The sequence below is a fragment of the Ambystoma mexicanum genome, chromosome 5q (genome assembly GCF_040938575.1).
Source record: "Ambystoma mexicanum isolate Mex_15411 chromosome 5q, UKY_AmexF1_1, whole genome shotgun sequence".
Taxonomy (NCBI): Eukaryota; Metazoa; Chordata; class Amphibia; order Caudata; family Ambystomatidae; genus Ambystoma; species Ambystoma mexicanum.
The window spans coordinates 786,006,116-786,021,407 of NC_090933.1; the positions used below are offsets into that span (position 1 = coordinate 786,006,116).

Here is a 15,292-nt window from a genome sequence, read left to right on the forward strand (position 1 = left end):
CACGCCTGAACCTGCCGGATGAACAACTTCCGAGGTTCGCTTTCAAACGTGCTAAAAATATTAAAGCGCACCTGGTGCATTCCCTCTACCAACCGGATACTAAATGCGGCAGTTCCCGCACACTTCGACCCCTACAAAGTCATCACCCTTGCGGCAGCTGTGTCGCGTGTAAATTTACAAAGAAACTAAAGTCCTTCTCCATTGGTACACGACAATGGACTCTAAAAGATTTGTCCAATTGCAAAAGTTCAAATGTGACCTATTGCATTGAGTGTCCATGCGGCCTCAGATACATTGGCCAAACAACCTGGGCTGTCAACATTCGGATCTCAGAACACCGCTCCAAAATTAGATGTAAGAACTTGACAGCCCCCCTGATGGAGCACTACCTGATGATGAACCACACCCCCAATGATATTTTGTGGTGGGTGGTGGAAAAAGTGACAGGCGGGGCGGACACACAACATAGCCTGCTCAAAAAAGAATCCAGATGGATCCACCGCTTGGACACATACCACCATGGCCTGAATGAGATTTTTCAGCCATGTATCTAAACACAAAACTCCATGATTAGCCTGTTGTATGCCACCTGACCATGCCTCCTCCTAGGCATTTCAACACACAACCCCACCTACACCCGGTGGTCCTACAGCAACATATGTGCACCTGTGACCCTTCTTGGGCCTCCCCAGCAATTATGGATATGCATGTGAGTATTTTTCTCACAACTCCTTCCCACAGCACGGGGAATATGATCAAACTACCCTGTCCTTCCCGTGTCTTTCCCCTCCCCCCCTTCTTTTTCCGCCCCCAAACCCCCCCATTCACCCCCTCCCCATTTCCCCTCCCCCTTTCCCCTCCCACTCCTACCCCCCAGAGCTCCCCACCTGATTCTCACCTGCAAACACTTTGTCGGATGAGTCCCGACTGCTCCATCAGCAGCCCTGCAGTGGCACACTCCATGTTGCTGCCAGTTCCCATGGTTACAAGCAGTAACACAACCGGGAATGCGCGGGTTCACCCGTGCCTGCGAGGGATTGGCCAGAGCGACGGAGCCCATGGTTACAAGCAGTAACACAACCGGGAATGCGCGCGTCCACCCGTGCCTGCAAGGGATTGGCCAGAGCGACGGAGCCTCAGGCCACGTGCACGCACGGTTGCCACAGACGCCGCATTTTCCCTATAACGGCAACTAACACCCGCGCTTTCACTTTCACTGTACACCCGCAGCTGCTTTCTTTCCAGCCAGACGGGGAGTGTAACCGCACGCGACTGGACCTTTGTGAGCCGATACGCGAGGTAAGCTTTCTGTTAGCAATTACAGAATGCCTGCTCATCTACTTACACACACTGGGTGTGCAATTTGATGTACCCCTAGATCATCACAACTTTCTCTCTGCACTCACGGCCACGAGGGTTTCCTTCATCAACACACTAGGGGCTCAAGAGGGAGGCCTCTACTCCCTCCCCCTCCCAGCTGTGCACGATGTCACCGACGGCACTAACCTTTATAGTTAGTCACCACCCAAGTGCATGCCAGCAGACATCACCCCGTACTCCGCTCTAAGGTCCCACATATGGATCACGCATGCATCACATATGCTTTACCTCCAATGACCAGGTACGTGGCACCCTACCTCACCTTGGGCTGCTCTTTCTTTTCCATTGCCTAGGGTTCCCCCGAGGACCACTCGCAGCGACCACGCCTGTCGCTGATGAAGAATCTCTGAGCCACCATCCCCTTCCCACCAACCACCAAGTGAACTTTCACTTGTCCACCTGAAGGTACCGCTGTTTTGCATTTTTTCTCTTTCCTGCATTGACATTTGTTCACAAGCCAATGCAGCCAGTAGTGAGTTTCATCCAACACCCATAGTAACTCCCTCTCTTCTTTTTTGTCCCCTGTGCAGCACAGCGCTTTATCCAACAACTACTGCCCTGGGTCAACTCATTTTACAACAGGACCTACTCAAGTATCTTCCCTTGCCCAGCCCCATCTTTTGCCCTCAGGTGATTCGGATACCAAGGTTTTGGGACTACAGCACCGGCAGGTAAGCCGCCGCCTTGCTGTATGAGAGACCAAATTTTCTGTAATATATGCCAAATGATCATTGGCATCGTTGTAAAATGTCTCACTTAAGCTATCTATACCCACTGCAGGGTCGCCCCTACGGAGCCCTGATGAAGGCGGACGCTACATTAATGCACTTCCGCCGAAACGTGTCCACCCGGGAACTGCTACATTCATCTGTTCCCGTCTGAATCAGACCCTGTTTATTCAGTCTCTGTCACTTTGGCCACCAAGATATCTTATTCTCCAAACGACCCTGGAAACACAATATGCTGGAAAGTAATATCCGATTAAGCAACTTTCCATTTACTAGGTTACCCATAAAGGAATTTCTAACGTTGGATTTTTTCAACTTCCACTTCAATTGGTTTACAAGTATTGCAAGAAAATAGAAAAGAAACTTCTGCTTAAGACTGACCTGTCTATTGACAATACAGTACTCCTTGTTCACCTTGTTGTAAATACTGTAATTTTGTTTTTTGTTATGAATTTTTATTGATGGTATTATATGTTGTCTTAACCTGTCATTTACGTATGTTGCACATTTTTCAACATTTGTTCTCAACTTTTATGTATTAAATACTTGTCTATACAACTAGCAAATAAAACTTTTGCTTTCTACTCTCTGGTTTGCTTTAGCTTAGCGAGAAGGCAATACAGCTTTGACCTTAGGTTTGGATCTATCATTCAAAAGACCAACCTATATATCAATCTGTGGGCAGGACCACCCTCCTGCACCTGTGAAGTTCTATAGCCTTGAGCTTGTCCACTAGGAAGGGTACCCCCCCTCTTTTTCACATGGCATTATTTCATCACCTGCTTGAAGCCCAGACTGAAGCAGAGATCGTATTGGACTAAACTCCCTGCATCTATTCCACCTACCAACTGAGCAGGAACCTAACCCTGGTTGCCTTTACTAGGGTCAACCTTTTCCAAGTCAAAGAAAAGATCATGAAAGCAGCAAGGAAGCAGGAGCCAATACGGTTCTGAGACACCCCTTTGTCATGCTTTCAAGACTTGGCCCAGGCAACACTGATCATTCAGAAGCGGCTGCAAATGGTCTCCAGCTGGTTGAAGACCAAGGATATTCGCTATCAATGGCCATTTCCATGTGGCTTGCACTTCAAATGGCAGGGCCACTCATACAATATTTCTACGGCTGAAAAAGCAGCGGACCTGATGGTCGGAAACTAGGAACTACGGCCTATTGAAACTGCTGTGGAAATGGACCTTAACACAAGCACCACTCCGTTGCCTATGAGGGAGGGATGGAAGTTGGGCCGCTCGCATGCCAAAGGGAGAAGCCGAGAGGCCTGGGGTATGGCTCCTACCTGAATTCCGACTACATGGTTCTCAGCCCGGGCTGAAGCGGGCTGATGAGGACCCCTCAACATCGAACTTGTGAGGTTGGACCTCCTACAAGGCAGAGAAAGGTTCGTGACATTCTAAGGGGAGTCCGGGGTTACACTACAGAGAAGCCTTTTGTGGGAGGGTAAGGGTTGTTCTGTCGAGGGTGAGGGGAGCATGGGGGACTGGAACAGATGGGGCATTGGAAAAGGTCCCTATATACCCCAGGTTGCTCTTTAGAACCTGGAGGACAAGGATGAAACATATATTGTTGGTATTTGGAAGTTTGTGAAAAGTTGGGGGTGGGATTGCATTGTTTTACTTTGTTTGTGGCATGGTGGCGGTTCAAGGGAGTACTATGAGGCGTCTTGGCTGGGGCTGCAGTTAGCCAAGATATGCATTGATTTGATGATGGCTGAGCTAAATATGGCTTCCCTGAATGTCCAGGACTTAAATTCACCTGTTAAGACTCTCTAGAAGCACTATCCTGCAGCGGTTAACTGAACTGCAAGCCTCAATAGTTTGCTTGCAGGAGAAACACCTGCTTCCAAAAGATGAACTTTGCATGAAGCATAGAGTGTTTCCCTTATGGTACTTTGCTTCTAGTGTAGCAGAAAAGAAAGGGGTAGCAAACCTGATTGGGAGGAAGATGAGATTCACCAAACAAGTTCTACATAAAGACCTGGAAGGAAGGTACCTGGTTCTCGGGGGACTTTTGCAGGTCTAAATGTTCACTCTGGTAGCGGTCAACGCACTTAATGAGAGACAAGAACACTTTTGCATTGACTTGCTGGGGAAGTTGGGAGGATGATGTACAGGGCAAGTAATGGTGGGTGGGGACTTTAACTGTGTGATGTACCCTCCCCTGGATACAATTCTCCCACCAACTTCCAATGATGGTAGACACTGACAGGCATTAGCACGTTTCTTTACATTACTTGGCCTAATTGAAACGTGGAGATGTTTTTTTACCAGCAAGAACAGGATTGCACACACTACCCCGCAGCACACAGAGGGAATAGACATGATCCTGATATCGGTCACACCCATTCCCCAGGTAATAGATATAGAAACAGGAATGCGGTACCTGATGAACCACGCACCCGTCATTCTCTGAGTTGAACCACACACACCTCTGTCAAAAGAATGCAAGGCTTGGAGGCTGAACAAATTGAAATTGTGAGATGCAGCACTGAGAACACACATTGAAATACCTATGCGCAATTATTTCTGGGAAAACGACACAGAAAATAATCTGGGATGCTACCAAGGCCGTAAGGAGGGGGGAATGTATTGCTCAGACAACAGCCTTTCTGAGGGATAGAGAACTCCAGCGTATCGCCCTGGAAGAGGATGCAAAAGAAGCAGATGTCTGAAAGCACCAAGGGCCCTGATGAAAGCCAGATCAAAGTTAGAATCCCACTTGGCAGACAGATCAGCACAGCTGCTCATTCAGACTAAACAATCCTACTATGTGAGGGGCGACAAGGCTAATCGTCGTTTAGCAGCAAGATTGAGGAGGCAAAGGGCCAAAAATGTCATAACCTAGCTTAGAAATCAAGAGGGGGATCTTAAAAGTGGGGATGTTGATAAGATGGAGATAATGTAGACCTTTCATACCCAGCTTTTGAAAGGGGAAGAGCGAGACCCTGAGACCCAACAGGCATTTCTGGGAGGACTGGGATTGCCCCGAATACCACAGGAAAACAGTCGCTTCTGGAGACAGCAATCATTGAAGTAGGTTTGGCTATTGGGTCTCAGACGGGGAGTGTAACGCCGGGCCCAGACGGATTTGGGATCGCTTATTACAAGACATTATGATACTGATTCGACCTTTAACAAAACTATTCAATAGAATAAGGGAAACTGGGATGATCTCAGGGGATACGGTACTCTCTACGACAACTTTAATATTGAAACCCGGGAAAGACCCAACTGATTGTGCAAGCTACCAACCTATCTCGTGAATTAATGGTGACACCAAACTCTATACAAACGTCCTGGCCAGACAACTAATGAGGGTGTTGCCCAAGATTATACACCTGGACCAAGCTGGCTTTATCCTGGGAAGGCGCACCCAAGACAATAACAGAAGGGCGCTAGATGTGGCGCTCTAGGGCAGAAAATAGCTAAAAAACATTGGATTGTAGCTCTCGATGCTACAAGAGCCTTTGACAGTCTGGACTAGGGTTTCTTGAGACAAACGTTAGAGAAGTATGAATGTGGGCTGGATTTTAGGCACATGGTAATGATTCATTTTCAGATCCCATCGACGAAACTGCTTGTCAATGGGAAGCTCTCAGATTCAATTAAAGTGAGAAGGGGCACACAACAAGGATGCCCACTCTCGCTGCTGATTTTCGCAATGGCCATGGAGCCGCTGGCTGAAGCAGTCAGAAGTGATGAGGAAATCCATGGGTCACTACCAACGATGACACACATAACAGAGTTGTATGCAGATGACGTGATGCTGTTGCACCGCGATACATCCCGCTCCCTTCCACGAGTGATGTCCCGGTTACAAGAATTTGCAGAGTCCTCAGGATTCACAATTAATTATTCAAAATCAAAAAGTACTTAATATAGCAGATGATGTAGGGAAAGTGGGTGGATGGAGCAAGAGTTTCCCCCTGATCTGGGAGACAAAAGAAATAGAATATCTGGGGGTCAAATTGACTCCCAACTAGGTGACCCTATATGAAGCGAATATTCCGGAACTATGGAAAAAACTGACAGGCGAGCATAAGAATTGGGACTTGCAAGAACTCTCTTGGTTCTCACAGATTGCAGCGGTTAAGATGACCCAGTTACCCAGATTTTTATTTGTAGTTAGCTCACTGCCGGTTAAGATCTCGACTCAAATGGTGAAGAGCTTGCAAAGGGTGATTCTCTCTTATTTGGTGGTGGCCTAGGGTGTCCAGGAAGGCTCTCTTATACCACTGTTATTGGGGGATTTGGGGGTTCCCGAAATAGCATGTTGTCTTTTGGCTGCAAAAATAGCTCCAATGTTGAACTGGGCCTTGCCCGAACACCGAGAGGGGTGGTGCAAGTTCTAACAGAGTGCCACAAATATCCCTGTGGGACACTTCATGTTCCTTGACAACATTGCTTGGGTCGGGAGGCCCAATACTGGAAACCACAAAATGCTCTCTTGGGTTTTGGGACCAGGCAATACGTGGAAAGAAGCTGAAGCCAGGACTGGGACCCTACACACCGATGGGGCACAATGCTAATTTCGGGCCGGGTAGGACCAAGCAACACCAACTCTAGTGGACTTTTTTCAAGGGGGGACCCCATTGCTATTTGTAGACTGCTAAACAAAATGTCATGTGAGAACAAGAATCGTTCCAAAGGATACAGATCAGACACTGGATCTCACACAGGGCTGTTAAGGAGACAGGCATGAGGACCCCAGTGGGCTTAGAAACCATGATATGAGAAGGACACCCACAGAAGGGCGTTGCAAAGTTCTATTGCCTATTAGACAAAGTTGTACTAGAAGACACACTGCCATATATGGCTAAATGGGAACAAGAGTTGGGGAATACGGTAACTAGGGAGGAATGGAACCAGATGGAGCAGAGCCCATAACGAGTCCTAATGAACTGCCATTAAAGAGTCATCATACAAAATATGCTTCCGCTGCTACATGACCCTGCTACGATTACACAAAAATAACAATCAAGTGTCCCTCTATGCTGGTGGAAATTCTGGTGAAAATGTGGGCAGGTGGGTGACTTGGGACATATGTAGTGGCCTTGCCCAAAGGCACAAATCTTCTGAAAGGAACTTTTAAGCCATGTTAAAGACAAAGTGGGAAAACCACCACATCCCGACGGTAGTTATCCTGGGGGTGGTGGCTGAGAGACTATATGATGCTAGCGGGGCACATGCTTCCCTTCAGAACAGGGATCTAGTGGCCATGTGGTGGGACGGGATTTGGGGAATAATGGCGATGGAGAAAGTATGTGCGTTGGCTCATGGAAAGTACCAGAAATGTCTTGTGGCTTCTATTTTATGAACATGTCTCAGGTAGCGAGCATAATTATTTCAGACCTCGTTTATTGAGCATCTTTTCGGTACTTTAAACTGTATACCAATCATCCAGCATACAGGAGGAAGACCTGGACGGGACTGATTGTAACTCTCATGAAACACTGTTGCAATTGATTATTTATACAGCGCTTATACACAGGTGGGGTGCTTCAAAGCCACCACTGTTAATTTATGTGGTTGTTGTTGGGGAGGAATGGGCAAGAACCAACATTTGGAAAGGTTGTTGTGATCCCTGAAACCAGCTTGCTTATTTTACATGTCTACTAAGGAAGTCAATGTAATTATATTTATTTTTTTACAGTACCTTATTGTTTTTCGGAGATTGCAAATAAATTAAACTTTATAAAAAAAAAAAAAGAGGCGATGCAGGAGGATAGCATTCAATCTTCTAAGAAAAGCCACAATGAGAAGCAAAATGTCTTAGGCAGCCATCCAGATAAGAGGTGCATCGGGCACTTTTACTCCCTAAAAATAGACAAATACTCCCAAAAAAAGAAAAATAGGAAGTAAGTAAGTAAGCTTGTCCCTCTGCTTTAACCCACACAGCTAAGTGGATTTGTTTGGACATAAACTTAGAGCCACAGGGAAAAATTATTACTGCCTGATCTGAAGAGGTAAAAATGGATATTTGTGTGTGCATTAATAACCAGGTACAAAAACTTTGTTTAGAGTTAAAACATATTTTTGCTCACTTGTAAAATACTCCCATTGGGAATGAAGCTCAAATATTTACTCCCTGAAAAATCATTTTACTCCCAACTTTAAAATAGAGAGTAAAATACTCACACCTGAACATCTTATCTTAAGCACAGGTCTTGGGGTGAAAGTCCAGGAATACAGATGTCCCATAAAAAAATTACTAATGACCAAATACCCATTCTTGCATGCACTATTAGAAAAATGAGAAAAAATGCAAATCAAATTAATGTCATAATAATGTAGATCAATGTTTTGTGGCCAAAATATCACGTTTTGAATTTCACAACTGTGCAATGGATGAATTATAAAAGATTCAAATGCCGTTCATAGTTCTCGCCTCTTTGCTTTAACAAATAAATATAGTAAAAATCATTCAGAGAGCAGCGTATGCAGAGAAAGAGCAAAACAAGTTCAACCTCGACAAATTGTATTTTTACTTTTTGGCCCACTGCAATGAATGTGGGCTAGAAGGTGGGCGTTTTAAGAGGTGGATTACATAAACGTAGGCATAGCAGGCCATTAAGGATGATGGGTAAACAGGCATATACATACTTTGGCTGAAATGCACCAATGTATTCAAATTTCCGATTGTATTTTATTGACAAAAAAAGGTTAGCATGTCATACGGAAAACTATGTAAAAGAGTATAAACAGCTACTGGAACATTCCCACTGCAGGGTGCTTTAACTTAAAACAGGGTGGTTCATGAGTAGGTTGAGATGCAGTTGGTGGGTGGATAGTGGGAGCATAACGAACAGATAACTTAAGATACACACAGTATACAACATGTGTCAGTTTAATTCAAGCATATAGTCCTTACCAAAACACTCCTGAACAGCCATCACACACGAATGGCAGGAAATCTGAAATTATAAAACACATTATCTTAGTCTTCCAAGTTTCTCAAATAAAAGTCCAGCAGAAAATAGGATAGTCCAGTTTATCACACCAAGGTCATGTGGATATTTTCTTGATTTTATAGCAATGGTCACGCCCTCCCCCTGTGCTTTTTCATGGTGAATCATCAGGACACCAACTAAGCACTTTTTAGCGATGTAATAATATAGGTGTGTTTCCAAAATCACTTATATTTCGGTGCACTTATCACTGCGAGCCAACCTTGTTCGCCACAGCCATTTTATGGTAATGTAAAGTCAGATTTGGGCGAGTTAAGTTTGCTTACTCTGATGGCATAAAGCAGGGCATACACCCCTCATGGTAACCCCTACGGCATCCAGAGCAAACCAATCTCAATACATTTCCAGAATCACATGTCGCCATGGAAAGGTTCGGACTGAGGCATAAAAATCTCTCGTGAACCAATGAAAAGGTGGCCCACAGTTGCAAATGGCAATTCATTCCTTTCGTGACACACTGTTTGAATAGTATCCAAGGGGGCGTTCATTGGTAAAATGTAATGCAAATTTACAATTTAAAGAATATTAATTCAGCAAAAATGGTCAAAACTACTAGCTATATAGTGAAGTAACTCATCAAACTGACCCACATTGGCTGAAAAAGTGGCCCACTTTGACCCACAAAAATATTGAAATATTACCCCTTAGCTGGAACACCTTGGGTTTTAGCCACTGGCTCCAACACGGTGGGACACGGGACTGTCTCACAGTCTGTGACATCTTCGTACTACAGGAGACCTGGGTCACCCTTGAAGTAGTACTGAATGGTTATGCCATATTTCAAACGCCCGCGTTAAAGGGGGATCGTGGTCTCCCAGCTGGAGGACTCATGCTTGGATTTAAAAACCATTTTGATTCCAGACCAATTAAATTGGGTTCCCCTGGTGGTAACATCCTAGCAGTTGAAATCACTCTTCGGTCAGAGTAAACAACGATTGAAACTATTGTTGATCAAAATCTATGATCCCGCAGGCGTTGAGGTCACAAAGCGTCTATTCGAGAAACTTGATACTATCCTGTCTAAGTGGTATACTAGCTCCCCTGACAATGCTATACATTTTCTTTTTTTATTCACATATTTATTTGAATTTCACACAGAACATTTACAAATACAATTATTACAACTTATTTAACATAAAAAGATACAACAATTTATAAGTGTGGCAAATCACGTAGAACAGTATAAAAGTTTTTAAAGACCAATGAAGCTAAACAATTACATTCCAGGAATGTTCCCCAAATATCTTCAAATAAGTTTCTTTTTTTGTATTTGCATAACATCAATCTTCCCATTTTTGACATTTGTTATAGATCCTCCAGCCAATCAGAAACAGATGGAGTTTGATCACTCTTCCAGAACCTTAGAATAATTTTCTTAGCAGATAGTGATGCTCTAAAGAACCAACATCTTTGTGGATATGACAAATCCTTCTTCAGGTTATCTTCACCTAGAATGATACTCTCATAATCATAATCTACATCTAACATTAAGACTCGATTCATTGTCATTCATGTCTTCAAATGTGCATCTCTGTAACTTGCATCTCCAACATGCCTCAGACATTAACAATCCCCTCATATACAATTTCTGTGGGGTCCAAAACACCCTGTTCAGGATTTTAATTTGTCTCACCCTTTCGCCCAGATTCAATGAGGATAAAGATCAATTTCTGCAAATATTTTTCCATCTACCCACAGACATCTCTGAATTCAATGCCTCAGACAATTTCACTAGAAGGCATTCATTGGGAACTTTGAACTGTTCTAGGAAGTTATACACTTGGAGGCCAGGTGGCTGTCTTTCCTGAATTCCCACAGCCAGTCAAACAAATCCTTGCCACCCCTTCTGGTATTTTGTTACCAACTGCCTTTCTTAATTTCCTATATTCTCCATATGTAACATTTTCTAGGTTCTTTTCATGCTTCAATCTTTCAAAAGGTATCCAGTTCCCATTCTCAAATAGGTCTTCTAACCACTGAATGCCACTTAAAAACCAATTGAGCTAAAACAATTTCCCCTCCAATTTAATTTCCGGGTTTAGCCAGAGTGAACAGTTTATTCGAGCAGGAACCTTCTTCGTTAGAAACTTTCATAAGTCCTCAATGCCGTACTCTTGTGTGGCGATTGGAACGCAAGATGTGTTGATCATGGAGGGGAGGAACCTTTAAAAATGTCCATGAACAATGCACAATGAAATATGCTAGTTCTAACCACAAGGGCGGACAGTGGTGGAGTTTCCTGGATGATTGGGACCTCACGCTGCTCAATGGACGAACTATAGATGACCAACCAGGAAATGCTACCTGGAAGATGGGCTCCAAGGAGGCTACCTTACATTATATGGCTGGGAACTACAAATTGCTAGAATGAGCGCTGTCATTAAAGGTTACTCCAAATGACAACAGCGATCATGCAATCCTCTTGCTGGATATAGAAAGCAAGGAGGACCGCACAAAGATCACCATGTGTGGGGAAGCTTTTGCTAACCATGCAGGTAACCGGATCATTTCAACCCTTAAAACATTTCTAGGTTGAGTGCCATGACATTTCCCCGGGGCACGGTAGATCGCGTTAGCCTTAGAGGCATGGACCCTGCTGCCATAGAACTTTGGTTTCGCGGTTTGGCCCATACTATAGGTCAAACTGTGAGACCTTCCGCCATGTGCGGAAATAATAGGTCCTAAAACCCATTTGACATAAATATACGTGATGGTAAGCGCAAGATGCGTTGGAATATTGGAACGCTGACTGCACAAGGCCAGTGTCTGGGTAGTCTCCTTGAGGTGCAACCGGAAAGCAATAAAATCAGGGCAAAATTTCGCACTTTGTTAAAGCAATAACGCTTGTCCGTGTGGAGGCTTGCCTGGCAGCGCTTTGTTCAAGCCATGATAACAAAAGATGGTCGAGACATCTGTAAGATCCTGGAGGATGCCAGAGGGGACAAATTGCTCACGACTCTGAATCCCATTCTGGGGGCTGATTGGGAGGTTCATGTCACTGGAAAGTTCTACACTACCAGGACAGCAGTCAATAGGGCTGACTCAATTGGCCCATGGCCTGTACCTCTGAGCCATCGTATTCTGGTGGACTCGATTGTTAAGCTTAAAACATCCAGAGCCCAAGGTCCGAACAGCCTTGCTAATGTAGTATTAAAAGGTGATCCGGAAAACTGGGCACAGTTACTTTTGATCGTGTTTTCTAGAGTCAACAGAACCAGGGCTATCCCAGCCTCTTGGCAGCAATCAGTTCTTATTCCAGTCCACAAAAAAGGTGACTATACAAAAACTAATAATTACCGGCTGCTGTCTATGCTGGACGTAACGGGTAACATCTTCATGTCCCTGGTAGTAAAAGAACTGCGGACATGGACAACAAAAAACAGCATTCTTAACCTAGCCCAAACTGGTTTCCGGCCTGGCTTGGGCACCTCCCATAATATTAGGGTCTTGGACCAGCTCATCCACACAACTCGGAGCCACAGGGACATGACATTATACTTCGCCTTTTTGGATTTCAAGAGCGCATTTGAGCACGTCAACAGGGACATTTTAAATTGTTCCTACTGGATCGTTCACATTATGGTCCTTTTCCACAGCAACAATAACGTTAGAGTCTGGTTGGACAACAGGGGTGGAGTTACTGACCCGATAGCCATCAATATGGGAGTGAAACAGGGGTGTGCTGCAGCCCCCGCACTCTATAATCTGTATATAGCTGATCTCCTCCCTTGCCTATTTGAGGTAGCGAATTGCCCTCCGCAGATTGGTGATCTGCCTCTGGTGGGGATGCTATATGCAGACGATTTAGTCCTTTTTGACCATACTTTCAAGTATGGACTAGGCCTGACCATTAACCTTGAAAAGACCAGCGTTATGCTGGAAACTAGAAATAAGGTCAACAGGTGTAGGATGGACACGCTAATTGGCTCTATCGATTATGTTGCGTCCTACCCATATTTGGGACTGGAGATCAGTGCCCGAGCCGACTATGAACTTATCAAGGCAAAGAAAACTCAAAGAGCTAAGCAACTAACACTCTAGGCATGCAGGTTTGCAGGGGGTCATGCAGGCTTCTCATTGTCCAGGATTATCCTGCTTTATAAGCAATGTTTCGTCCCATCGTTGTTGTATGGACTCGAGGCACAGGCCATGCAGGATTTTTCCTGGCTCAATATACTGGAAGGTTACTTCTGGCGATCAATGCTCAACTTGGGCCCTGCTTGCTCGATGGAATATCTACGCCTTGAGTTGGGCCTTACCTCCTTGGGCGGCTTGGCGAGACGGGCAAGAGGATTTTTCTGTTTGAAGTCTCGAGCCAATCCGGGATGCGATGTACTGGCAGTAGTTGGCGTGAGCTCTGACTCAGAAAAAGTCTGTATGAGATATCATTTTGGATCCCTTAATGAGAAACGTTTCCAAGAGATCAGTTGGTGCCCCAATTTCAGTAAAGGCACCCCTTACATACATGTAAAGAAATCCTTCGAAAAAGTGGATTGGTACAGGAACTACACCCACTTGGATAATTAAAAGGATACGAAACAGTGTCCCACGTGGTCCACCGGTACTGTAAAACACAACCTTACTTTTTGCTCTGTGCAGACCCAGCCATTAGGACCTTCATTCTAAAATTGCGCACCAATCAATTACCAGTGCGCACAATAAAAGGCCACAGACTGGGCCTCTCGCCCAAGAATAGATATTGTTGAATCTGCACCATCACTGATAAACCAGAAACGGCTAGGCATGTGCTCTCCCAGTGTGTGAAACTGAGTGAAATATATATGTTTATCTTAGAAGTCAGGTGCACAGCTAGGAGGCAATTTATACTGACTCTTTCTGGGACCGTTGTTTAAATACTAATTCTATTGCTTTGCAAATTGCATTGCTGCGTGTTTGGAGTTATGTGTAAAAACTGCTAGTTTAAGGGGGCAGATCCACACTTGGCCAGTTTCCGACTGAACAAAGTTGACGTAACCATCCCTCATGTAGTGATGTTGTCTGCAATGGAAAATTGATAATGATAGGTCTGGCCATAATGGCTGAATGAAAGAAGGATGGGTGATTAACTGGGTGGAGTGCAGCAGCTAGTATGTAATTATACTGAGGGCTGTGGAATATATTTTGCTGATTAATAGTCTTAAATGATAGGGGAAGATCAGGCCTATGGAAAGCATTAAGACAGGTCATCCTTTATTTTTTATTTCCTATTCAAACAGTGTGAGTTAGAGCGCTGTGTCCATTATGTTTTATTCTTTTACTGTTCTAACGTGCCTATATTTTTTATGATATCTTAACATTGATAAATGATTGCACTGTTCAATCTTCTAGACTACAGCTCTACATGATTGTTAGATTACTCTCAGGGGCCCTGGGTGGGTCTCAGGGTCTACTTTTGGAGAAGGTTGGAAATCGAAAATCTCCTTTAGAACCTTATGGGGTTTGGGTGGGGTGCAGATAAATATATAAAGAATTAAACATAATGTGAATGTAACGATCAGCAGCTTGGATGTTAGTTTTAGCTATTATGCTTATGTTTTATGCTTTAAGCTACATGCTTATGCGATATAGGTTTTATCTTGATCTTAAGGAATTGTGATTGATTGTTGATGAATTTTGTATTGTTCATGTTTTGTGTAAAGTTCTTGATTTAACTAAATCACAATAATTATTTAATAATAATAGTGAAGTAACTCATCAAACTGACCCACATTGCCCGAAAAAGTGGCCCACTTTGACCCAAAAAACTAGCATTTTGTATTTTTGGTTCGGGCAGTGCCCTGTTGCCCTATAGGCCAGTCCGAGCCTGGGAACACACTGATAAATCTAAACATCATCAACGCCTTTGTCATTTTCGCTTTATTAGCCACGTCTCTCTTGTTGTTTGGCTAGTGTCTGAAACAAAATGTTTTCTCTACCTTATTATTTTCAACATCTTGGTGAATGTACAACAAACACATGTTTTCTTCTATGAAAGGATTGCCGCTGTCGTGTCGGCTTTTCACTAAACATTAGTTGAACATGTGATTTTCAATAGATGCAATTTCATTCTGTTAAGCATTTTCTCTATGTATGCCTTTCAATTTGTTCATAGTGTGTGTGAAATTTATAATGGGAGATCTGCATGAACTTGAGTTTGAACCGGGGTTCACCGCTGAAGAAATAGGCAGCGACACTGAAGACGCGTTTTCTAAACCGAGTCAAG

The 15,292-nt window shown here is 44.1% G+C and overlaps 1 protein-coding gene across 1 annotated transcript in view; it reads right to left on the minus strand.

Annotated features, from left to right (window-relative positions):
• ZFAND1 (zinc finger AN1-type containing 1) overlaps positions 1 to 15,292 on the minus strand; it is a 398,662-nt gene that overhangs the window by 330,313 nt on the left and 53,057 nt on the right. The window contains exon 2 of the mRNA XM_069621276.1: positions 8,994 to 9,036. Coding sequence (XP_069477377.1) covers positions 8,994 to 9,036 — 43 coding nt within the window. The remainder of the gene's footprint in view (positions 1 to 8,993; positions 9,037 to 15,292) is intronic.